Below are 12,243 nucleotides of genomic sequence, written 5' to 3' on the forward strand. Positions count from 1 at the left end.
TTGCATCCATTTCTTGTTTGAACAGTTTGAGGTACTAGGTACATTGGTTTTCATCATTTTCCAGTGCACCTAAACATTATCTATACTAATATATATATATATATATATATATATATATATATATATATATATATATATATATATATATATATATATATATATTATATATATATATATATATATATATAGAGAGAGAGAGAGAGAGAGAGAGAGAGAGAGAGAGAGAGTCTATAAGATAATCTATAAGATAGTATATGTATATATAGAGACGGACAGACAGACAGAGAGCGAGACAGACAGAGAGAGGTGGAAGAGGAACAGAATAAATTAGATACAGATATACGGAGATAGATAATAGAAATTAATTGATGAATATGTTGGTAGGTACATATTGAATCGAATCACGAACAAATTCAATTTTGTCATTGTTTGACATATTGGTAGATTGTACAACAATTGACTTCATTCGCACAAGAACTACATTTAAACATTTGACTGCCCTTAAACTGATACGATGACACGCCAGGGTAGTGAGAACACGCCGCGCTATTTGTCAAGTGCCATGGTACCAACGTATTCTGCGTCACAAACACATCGACATACAGAAAGACGAATGGCAAAATCTTTTATATTGTAATTTTTTTATATATTTAGGTTAAACTTCATGTTATTTTGCTTCCTGTGAAAAAATAACAATTCAGCGACTCTCCCTTCTCCCTGACCAGCATCATTTTATCTCCATAAGATGGAAAGTGATTACTTGAAGAGCTGTATGGTGTACTGCATCCAGCGTATAATTTTCAAGGATGTGACAGTCTCACTAGAATAAAAATGTTTCAATTTCAGTTGACAAGAGCGTCAACCGAGTAGCCCACCTACGAAAACGTGTTTCGATGGGAAACATGCACGCGACCACACGCATGCTCAGTCGCCATCGTCTTGCGCATCCGTGATCCATGATACTCGCTTTTATCTTTGTCAAAATATTTTTACAACATTTCTTTTTCTAAAAGCGTGATATATTTGAGTTCATTACGAGAACGTTGTAAGAGAATATCGTTGACTCTTGCTCGTCGGTACTGAAGATATTTGGATTTTTGTTTCTACGCAAAGCAGTATCGCCTCCACATCACATTCGCAAAATTCTGCACGGAACACTAGACGACATCAAACAACCGACAACAAATCTGGTGGTTATCGATGCATTGCTTAAATGAAACAGATGTATACAGGCTAGCTGTCAATTCTAACAAAACTTTTCACGGGATTTTGAAGAAAATTACGAACACACATCTTGTACAAGAGAACACTATGCCGCTAGCACTGGTGTGCTGGTATTCGTTTTGTTGCGGTTGTTGGTTTGGAAAGCGCCCAGGGACATAAAATGTGCGTGTTTATCCGTTCTTTAGCACACTGATGAAGTAAATACGGTGATTTGTTTCCCATGTCGCTTTGATCTGCAGCCCTACCGTGACCACTCCCGATGGTTGTGGTAGGGTCTAGGAACGCGGCAAAACGTATACATGATAAATCGGATGGCTTTTGTATTTATGGCGATCAAAAATGCCACAAAATTCACGACAAAAGAACATTTGTCGATAAAAATCACCAAATTAGCTTCTGTGTGGGTGATGATGGGGACATGTCAAGTGATGGGAATTTTCAAACCTAACAATTTTACGGCGCAATGTCAAGGCCTGTTTGGCTGATACTGTACTTTGAACAGCGGAGAACCATAGAAATATTGTTTGTAACAGTATCACTTCATTTACCGGGGCATATAAAACATGGCGACACAGTAGATGCCTGGGGCTGCAGACAGATTCCAATATCAGCGGTATTCAAATGAAAATGATTGGCGTGCTTGGCGATAGATTGTGATTGGAGTCATTTATCAATACACGTAGCTTTCATACCACGTTGCCGTGTCCCCCTCTAGGTTTCGAATGAATTTTAGCTACTTGTGACGCGATATACGATACTCGGGTTTTCAAGGGTCTGTCGCTTGGTGCCCCTCATGGACCATTCACATGTTTCCACTTAAAGTGTACACAGACAACGCAACCCCGCGGCGCCATTCAGGGTTTTTACTGCGGCTTTCTCACGCGTATTGCTCAACCCTTCCCGAGGTAGCACGCAGACACGTGTTTGCGAAGCACGCGGTGGAGCAAGTTCTGTAAATTCGATCGCGAAATCTTACTGACGTCATAGTTTATGAGAACTACATCGACGGAGTACTCGTATTTCCAGATAAGCCCTCTTACGGGGCGTTTTTATCGTCTGCGTTAATTATTTATTACCAGCGCTAAGGGAGCGTTCAGTTTTTACGGCCTGGGGGGGGGGGGCGGCAAAATCTTGTCGCCGGTGTTCAAAAAAATATAGACCCCCCTGCATTTTTTGTGAAAAAAAGATGACCCCCCTTTGTCAGACGAAAAAAATTGATGACCCCCCCCCCCTGAAAAATAACCAAAACCCATATGTCAAATTTACCCGCATAGTTTGGATTTGAACTCCGGTACGCGGCGCACTTTATTCGATGCCAGTGCTCAAACTTCTCAGCCACATCCATTGAAACGTCTGTTAATTAGGACGACTGTAAGGCAATTTTTAACTTCATTTCCATAGACAACTCATGTCCATGGACATTGTGTAAAGTAAACTTTATTGGAGTGGTTCGCCAAAGGCAGCCCTCCGGTTAAGAGGGTCATGGGCCATTATGTAAAGTCAACTTTATTCTAGTGGGCACCAAAGGTGGCAAGCCGGTAAAGAGGGTCGATCATGGCTATTGCATAAAGTAGACTTTACTGGACAGGGCCGCTGAAGGCGCGTTGCCATTACCATTATTCAGTGTGTGATCCAGGGGTCCCTCAAAAATGTTTCTAATGCAAGCCGCGGCTTCAATTGGAAATTTACGGTAAGATTTCCGTGGGGTATTACATAAAGTCAATTTATTGTAGTGGGCCGCCGCAGGCGGCCCGCCAGTAAAGAGGGTCAATCATGGCCATTGCATGAAGTAAACCTAATTGGAGTGGGCCGCCAAAGGCGTCTGCCCGTTAAGAGGGTCATGGGTAATACATAATGTATATTTATTGTAGTGGGCCGCCGAAGGCAGCCCGCCGGTAAAGAGGGTCAATCATGGCCATTGCATGAAGTAAACCTAATTGAAGTGGGCCGCCAAAGGCGTCTGCCCGTTAAGAGGGTCATGGGTAATACATAATGTATATTTATTGTAGTGGGCCGCCGAAGGCGGCCCGCCGGTAAAGAGGGTCGATCATGGCCATGGCATAAAGTGAACTTTATTGTTGGTATTATATTTTGAAAATGTGGTGACCCCCCCTTTCCTACCAGTGAAAAAGCGATGACCCCCCCCCCTTTGCGGATTCCAAAATTATGATGACCCCCCCCCTGGATTTTGCCGGCCCCCCCCCCCAGCCGTAAAAACTGAACGGTACCTAATATTAAGAATCAAGCTCAAATTCTCCGAACAACATAGCGTATCTTTCGGGCAGTGCGCTCCTATTTCTGCAATACCCTAGAGTTCTTCAAATTTCTTCGACGACAGATGGAAAGACGTCGGTATCAGCGCAAGCGTGTTAGATTACAATCTTGAAAATTAAGTTGGTCGCTGTCAATTGGAGGTTAATTCCGTACAACGCTGGTCGACAATATCACTTAATTTACTCGCATTGTTTGTGCTTGTCACAAGCTGTATTAACGGTCCACGGCGGCTTTCGTGGTTTATCTCCACCAGGTCCCAACAAACCAGCATATCTAGGTGTTTATCAAACACGATGTTACCCAAACACCATACAATTTAAAGAGTTCTGAAGGACTATATCGAACTCTTGTAATCGTAGGCCGGTCACTTGACATTCAATCCGGGTTAATGATTCTGCTGTCCCCGTTACGTAACGTTACTTCTTACCACTCCGGGGTTTCCTTGTACGAGCAATAAATGTTCCCATCAGCACATCATTTTACGACGACAATAGCCGTAAATGAGTACGTTTTGTGTACTGATCGGGCCAGATTGAAAAGTCCACACGGCCGAGACACTGCGTTCATCCCAGTCCGAATCAGGTTGCCCTGACCGAAGTTTAGTCGACACAGAATTCAAATAACCAATGCTGTTAGTTTATTTACCCGAGCTGGAGTGGTAAGTTGAAGATATACTTTGTGTGTTTACATACACACCGAACGAGCGCATCGGTGAATGAATATACGAATGGTATACACAAATTTATTTTTGTAGGGCGTCTTGGCCTTCACGATATTTATACTCAAGTCTTTCGCCTGATAACTTCATAGCGTGGCTTCAAACTTAAAGAGAATAGTTCTTTTCTGAGTTTGTAAATGGCCAATTTTCGGTAAAGTTCGGATGGAATTCGGCTGTCGGCAGTACTATAAGCTAACCGAATTTGTTTTGTTATTTTTAATATATATGCATGGGTTGGTCACTGCTATGATTGCGTTGTACCCGGGTTGTCTCTCGCAACTTTGCCGCTCTACATGCCGTAAGGTGAAACAACCGGTCGTGTCATTTTGATCAGCTGTGCTTTTCTATCACAACGTTCTTTCCTCAGATATGCAGGTTCGGTTTTGCGATGGCTTAAACATATATCGTCTGATATTCGCTTCGGCTAACTCATATGTACTATGTGTAAGTTTATACAACCTAGTGACCTGTGGCCGGGAACGCGCGAGCGTATACGAAGGTATTCTCAGAAAAAAAACCCGACACGTTGTCACTTGGTTCATATTTTAGGCCACTTTTTGTGGATTTGGCGTTCAAGACGCGGTCATTTTTCACCTTTCCATAGTAATTTATAGTCTACTTTGCGTTTAACCCCAGGCACATCTACGCACCTGCTGACAGTCGCAGCGAGCGCATCTATCATTTATTCTCTATCGGTTCCAACACAGTGCCCGTGGTAGTGGGACTGTAGTTTCATCGTGTTATGCGAAAGCGCCCATTCAACATAGGCTCACTGATGGTCAAGTGAGATCATCAAGCCCTGTACTTGTGTTGGTCAAAGTAGCCTACACATTCCGTCTGAATGCTCTGAAGTTGTTATTATAGAATGGCCATTTACGTCACCAAAAACAGTCACAATGAACTTCGAGTGTCAAACGCTTTTCATTTTGGTGTTTGTAAAACCCAGCCTGGATATGTCCAATTGTCAGTTCCCTTCCTGCGAGTATTATTTTTTTGAATGACGCGGCTACTGTCCAAACAAAGTTGAACGCAGTAACTCAGTTACTAGAGTTCAATGAAACAGAACTGAATATGACAGCCAAGTGGCCTCGAAAATCCGTTTTTTACATACCGCAAGTACCCCCTGGCATGGACTCACCTCTGATACAGTAGCGAGCATGGGACTAAAGCGCGCGGTGTTGTCTGCTGTGTCACTCCCCCCTCCGAACAATGAGAATTAATTCACTCAGGTGTTATCGCTCACGTCTCAAGTGGTGCATTTGTTCGCTAAATTGCGCGAAAATCCCCGATTTAGTCTACACTTCAAAGAGATTATGGTAATTCAGCATCGAACATACCTTGGGCGGTTTTTTTTTTGCGTTTCTGAATCGGACAAAAGTGTACTTTACCCGAAGTAGCTGACGCTTAGACCAAGCGGCTACATTGACAGCCGCTCGATTGGACTGGACTAAAGTGGAGCAACCTCACTTTCATAGAGCAAGGGATTGGCCATTAGGTCTCCAGAGGGGGTAGTCACAACAATAGTGCTCATTTGTTTTCGCGTTCCACAGGTTAACAATTTTTATTTTGGAGTTGGTATAATATGTACGCCCCCTCATCGTTACACTACTACGATGGTTGTGATGGTTGTGCTCATCTATAAACACCCATACAACGTCTGAACGCCCCTCCCTCAGCGCTAGTATTGATGATGTAAGCTATTGAGATCTACTGTGAATTCTTTGCGAGGCAAGAAATCTAAAGATGGTTGTTTAAAACTGACAAAAACCCCTTTCTTCTTTTTGCTTGGCAGAATAACCATGGCCGATTTGACTATCTGGATTGAGGGTCGTGAAAAGCGAGTATCTGGGCTCTCCAAGAAAACGACCTGTTCCGATATCCTGAAGACACTCCTGCGCACCAAGAATTACGATCAAGACGAAATGCAGAACTTCACAATATACGAACGCTGGGGCGACTGCGAACGGCCGCTTTCGCCCAGGACCAAAATTTACAAAATCTGGAAAGCGTGGGGCAATGAACAGCCCAATGTGAAGTTCACACTCAGGAAAACGCGGTCGTCCAAGCACAGCGGCGGAGGAGACGGTGGCGGCGGCGGCGGCAGGGCGAAACGCTCGAGCGACGGCCAGCGGGAGCACTACGAAGACGAGAACCGGAACAAGGTGTACCGGTCGAAGCACAAAAGCAGGGACCATCACCAGAAGGAAGAGCGGGAATCGAAACACGTGCTGGAAACGTTGGAAAGTCTGATCCACGTTGTGATCATGCAAGACCACAAGATTCAAGAACTCGTGGAGAGAATCCAACAAACCGACGACGAAATAGAATACTACGAAACGCAAATTCACGTGGAGAGACAGAAGGAGAACGGCAAAAACTACGTGCAGGAGTCCTACCTCACCGACGCCGAGGACGAGGATGGTCCGGCCGGAGTGTCGGACAAAAGCAAAAACATGGACTCCTATATCACGGCTTGTGAGAAGCTCTTACAGGTTGATCAAGAACTCGTGCACAAGGAGACGTTAATCGAGGAACTGTCGAGGCAGTTGGAAGAGGAATCTCTTCGGTTGGGTTCTTCTTCAGACGACGGTAGTAGCAGTAGTTGTGCGGACACCACGGGGGTATCGAACTGCGAAGCGGACGAGAGTCTGCTGCAGGAACTGAGCCGTCTCCGGCAAGAGTTGGAGAAGGGTATACAAGTTGGACAGGAGCAGCGCAAACAGTTGCAAGCGCTGCAGCACGAGACCCTGGACAAAGAAACCGTGCTCGATGGCAAACGAAAGCACTTGGAGGGCCTTACTTGCGAACTTAGATCGCTCGAAAACAGCGATGATGACGTCAGCGATGACGTCGACATCGCGGACTTCTTGGAAGACAGGAGCGTCTTTACCACTGTGAACAATGACTACAGCCCCAAGGAGGGTAACTATGACAACGAGTCGGACGCTGATACGGGTTTGAGTTCTATGCACAGCCAGGACGATGATGCGCCCATCGGTGCGCCAGTTGTCGAAACTCTTGTCTGACGTCACTTCCTCTTGACAAATATCGAAAGCATAAAAATGGGTAATTTGTGTACAGACAGACTTATAGGGGAGCGCCGCAAACAATCTTTAAGCCATGAATTTTAGAGTTGCGGGTTGAAAAACATGTTTTATGTAGTGGACAACCGCGTAATTATCAACCACCAAAAGGGACAAAAGCGAAAACAAAAAGCCCTTACAGAACTTTAATCTCCAATATCCGCGACGTGACATGTTTACGTGTTATTTATTTGTAGTTTGTATGACATCGTATAACAAACTGTATTCTATCCGATCTCCGCCGTAAAAGCGTCATTAGCTGTAACTTTTCATGTACTCCAGTGTTTTCGGAAAATGCAGTTTCGTATTCTGCTTCAGAGATCGTGTAGCCTATACGTTCGAAATATTCAATGCTATTGTTGAAAAGTGAACTTTCGTTCGAATCAGAATTCATTTGTGAACAGTAAACGTTGCATGTAGCTCACAGTGGATTCTGTGTTGCGAGACCATGCAGTCGTATACCCCGTGGAGAAAAAAATATTGAAGAAAAGCGTTGTTGTTTCCTGAGACAATAATGATCAAAACATGAACAGTTACAGCTTTTGCGCCTTTATCCGCTTTTCCACGTACGCTAGTGTCCAAATTTCACTTCAAGGTCACTGTGACATTGTGCGTGTTCACAACCATGAGAAAGTATCACCTCTACACGTGTTAAAGAAGGACCGTTTATTCAAGTATCCTTCCCACCTTGTTTTGCCAACAGGTGTTAATGTGTGACACTTTACTGATCCGCGAGTCGGCTAGGCCCATATTCTACACGCTACTGCATTCAAAACCATTCAATCTTAACGATACCACGGGGCCATGCCTCGCTCGACCCGAGACCTATATATTTTACAAGGTGTATTTATCAAAACAAATATTTCATCGGCCTGTTTACAGAAGCTGGCGGAGGTTAAGTCGTGCCATCGCTCGCAGCTCACGCCAGCTGATCAAAGACAATGGCCCCTTCACGAAAGACACCTTAATCGCTCTATTTTTAGCGAGAAAGAGAAAGGATAGTGGGGAGCAAAATTTCAAAGTCTGAGGCATTTGGCTGTGGAGTGTTTGTGGCGTGGGCTGGGTTGTCAAATGCTTTGTATAGGCAGTGGGCATGAAGCAATGCAGCTCAAACCGGCACTTCTCACGTACTGGTCAATTTTCTGAGACCTAAATAACACCACATAGCCGTCTATCGGCAGACATGCAAGATTTATTTTATTTAGTTTTGCCGATACTTTCAATGCAACAACTGTTCTAACACGACCATCGCCCTCTCACACCGCGCAAAATAAAAGTGTTTCTGTAACCGCTTCCATCCCATGATACAGCCCCACAGTTGAGTCGCGGTGTGACATCAGTACCCCTCAAATGCAGAGATATACTCTCCAGAAAATAAACTTCCCCGTTAAAATTGTAAAGTATTCGCAGTTTTAACGGAGAGAAACACAATTATTTAATACCTCGTAAATTTATCTTGATGAGAATTTGCTATGTATATAATTTTCTGTTGACATTTCCGTACACTTGACCGATACAAGTGAACTTGAGACACCACAATGTACCTATTTGTGTAAGTGCTATGTAATCAATGATACAATCATGTTATTTTCTATTATAAAGTTCAATGTCTTTTTTTCTCCGTGGTTTCATTATTTCGACTTTATAAAAGTATTGTGTATTTTATATTATGGTGTCTTCTGACATACAGAATTTGTGTAAGTAACAACAAGTATCCCATCGACTGAAATGAATTAAAACATGAATTTTGATTCTGTAAGTTTTTGTGAGGCTTATTATTGTTTCCATGGTTACCAGTCTGGGGTGTGGGTGGGATGGGATGGGTGGGGATCATCAACTCCCATGCGTCGCTACCATGTGTGTGTCAATTCCAAACCCCTGTTCCCTTTTCCGATGAGAAAGGCTGTAATCCACATTTGATGACCGCGCATGCGTATTTCGCCCGATCACACTTGTCAATCAGCAGCCTTACCTGCTATTCACCATGGTATGCAGGTAGCATAACCTTCAAAAGGCACCTGCCTCGGGCAAACCAACAACACATCGGGTTGACGAATACATTGACATACTAAAAACCAAAGAATTTCAGCTATTGTGTCAGTTATACTCTTGGTTTTGCTAATTACGCTGTCATGACCTTAATTTGCATGGTAACCTTAATTAACATTGCACATATCAGCAGGTGGTTGCAGGGGTCTGGGCCAATAGGATAATATACACTATAGGGGTCTCCTAACAACAACTGAATAAGCCCTCAAGCAGTCGGCCAGGTAGTAGAAGAGATTATATGGGTGTTATGTCCAAAATGATTGAGTGATGGCACCTCATTGTCTCCAATAGCCGTGATTCTGTTTAAAGGAACGTTCGTACTACACCCTACACATATCTGCAGAATTCACTGGGTAGTTCATTCTGCCGACATTTGAAGGCACTGTCGTGAATCCTTTGATTATGATGCAAAAATGGAAATATCTTTAATTTGAAATTTGAAATCCACTTACTGTTCTTATCGCTTTTCAAGCAAAAATGTCATTGATAACTCAGGTACGTAATCAACATGAACGCCCATTTGACCTTTCAGTGACCCTGATTCAAATATGCAAGTTTATCCAAACGTTTACAGAAGTCACTGTGATTTCAATTTGAATAACACGACGAAGAAATGATAAATTTTGCAAATGCTCTAAAAGTACTTAAACGAAGTATCGCAAACAGCGTACAGCACATAATATTTTTTGACACGTGCATTCTAGTCGGAAAAAATTAGGAGTCAAAAATAACGTTCTGTATTACATAAGCTTAAAGACAGGTTGCATTGGCAAGCTGGCCAGTAGGCACTTGGACACGATTTACGACAAGAACGGTAACCTCTAATTTACACACAAACAGAAAAAAATAGTGGAAAATGTTTCTAAGGTCATAGCTTGCAGAGCTTCTAAGTTCAAGTTCCACATATGGCACTTCACTCGTTTTGTTAAACACAAATATACAATCGATAATTGCGGTAATCTGTGACGCACTCCCACTCGACCTTTCACTAGCCCTGAGTCAGATATGCAAATTACCCCAAAAGAAGTAAATTTGCAAATTATACAAAACGAAGTGACGAATGTATATTTAACTTTCCGATAAAACACATCCCTAGATATCGGTGTTTTGACCATGAAAAATCCAAGGGAATTAATTCTGGTAGCACGACAGATTCTCCTTTTCAAGGATCTATGGTTGCACCAATGTCTAGCCAATGACAGCGACCAATCTTGAGATGAAATCTTGTGTGGGTGACTTCTAACACACATGTGGGCTTGCTACAAAGATTGTTAGGGCTGACCAGCAAGTTGGACTACAAAATATTTACTATTTTGAGATAATCTGACTAAATGTCAGTGTTGTTGGCTTTCCTCTATCGTCTTTTCACTATATTGTTTAAGAATATCTGTTACATCTACTCCCACGCTAGCTGGTTCGTGCCGCTTTACTCAGGAATATTTCGTGAAAACGGTGAGGTTCCCGTGTAATCATCATGTACTTGATGTAGCTGTGAAGTACATTGGTTTTCATTTTGCATATTCAGTCGCAAATATATTGATTTCACTTTATCTCAAGCTGCACAGATTCCAATTTCCACTAGGAACGGTTTGTCTACATGGAATACTGTTCGTGTAGGAAGTGGACAATTTTGTACAATCTAATCATGATACTTTTTTGCAAATATCATCAAATATGTCTTGTTACAAACTACTTTGTCTTGCTTAGTAATCATGTCATTCATTAGCTACCACTGAATCACGTGATAACGTGAAATTAACAATTGTATTTAAATTTTGGTTGTCGTGCTGCCTGTCAAGGATTTCCCGTCACGTGATTACGATGTCTTCATATAGTTTGCCGTGTATCAATTGAATAAATATTATAAAGTTGTTATTTTTGATGAATATCTGCTGCTCGTTTTAGTGTCTTCTCTTGGTGGTATACTTTCTCGCTGCTCTTGAACAATGTCAAAACTAAAGTTAATTTGAAAATCAAGGACAGACGACAGAATTGGAATGAATATTGCCAGACCTATGCGAACTGACAACTGGGGACTCATATCGATGGTGAATGTTCAGCTATTAAAAGTGGTGACTCTGAAAGAGGCGATATCTCTTACTTCAATAATTTCTTCATTATTTTCCTTCTATGCAACAAATACGTTTTCTTCTTCCACTGATAGACTGGTGCTACTCGCTTAGCTGTCCTCGCTCCTACGCAGCAGCAGCTACGTGACAGTCTGTCAGAGTATGTTGCTTCAACTGCGTGATCACCCAACCACTCAGTGACGCGTTTAGTCTGCTGAAGTTTATTTCCTTTAATTTACGCTGTTTTCACATTTACACGCCCACAGACTTGGGGCAGATCTATCCTATCCCTTAAGTATTTATAAGTTTTACTGACTTTACAAACACGGCACATGGGGATAAAATAAATTCTTATCTAGTTCCAGACAATGCAGATGTCAAAATTATTATCGATTAAATATGAGCTTTTTATCAATATCGGTGAATTTTGTGACGTGATCCGCCAGATTATTTCTGATACTTATCAGATTATCAAGTATGGTGGCCCAGATGTTTCAACGTTTACAAATTCCCATGCATAGCCAAACCTATACAATAATTGTAATAATGTACCCTTCCCGGCCAATAATGGATTCGAGTAAATTTTCACTCCACAATTGTACTCGGCTTCGCCTCGCACATTATGATGTGCAAAGTTTCCTTTCGTCTATCAATGATTATGGTCCAGGAGGGGTACGTTATTGCTTAAATATTACAGGTTTCATATACAGGCTGTGTTGCCGTGTTGAACAGAAGGCATTCCGATTTTAAAAGTAGAAAAGGAAACTGCATTCTACAAAATAACACAAGTAGAGGCAAATAAATAAATAAACAAACAAACAAACAA

General features: G+C 42.3%; 1 protein-coding gene across 16 annotated transcripts in view; it reads left to right on the forward strand.

The window, feature by feature from the left end:
* Positions 1-9,058, forward strand: part of LOC139133678 (ras association domain-containing protein 10-like) — a 47,722-nt gene extending 38,664 nt beyond the window's left edge. For 13 of the 16 annotated variants that reach the window (XM_070700461.1, XM_070700514.1, XM_070700502.1 and 10 more), the window contains exon 2: positions 6,009-9,058. In XM_070700461.1, coding sequence (XP_070556562.1) covers positions 6,016-7,242 — 1,227 coding nt within the window. In that variant the 5' untranslated portion in view covers positions 6,009-6,015 and the 3' untranslated portion in view covers positions 7,243-9,058. Of the gene's footprint in view, positions 1-3,966; positions 4,157-5,293; positions 5,909-6,008 lie in introns of those variants that run through there. The other 3 variants (XM_070700468.1, XM_070700443.1, XM_070700528.1) reach the window with 3 other exon arrangements.
* The last annotated feature ends 3,185 nt before the right edge of the window (positions 9,059-12,243 follow it).

This window comes from Ptychodera flava, chromosome 1 (genome assembly GCF_041260155.1).
Source record: "Ptychodera flava strain L36383 chromosome 1, AS_Pfla_20210202, whole genome shotgun sequence".
In the NCBI taxonomy this organism is placed as follows: domain Eukaryota; kingdom Metazoa; phylum Hemichordata; class Enteropneusta; family Ptychoderidae; genus Ptychodera; species Ptychodera flava.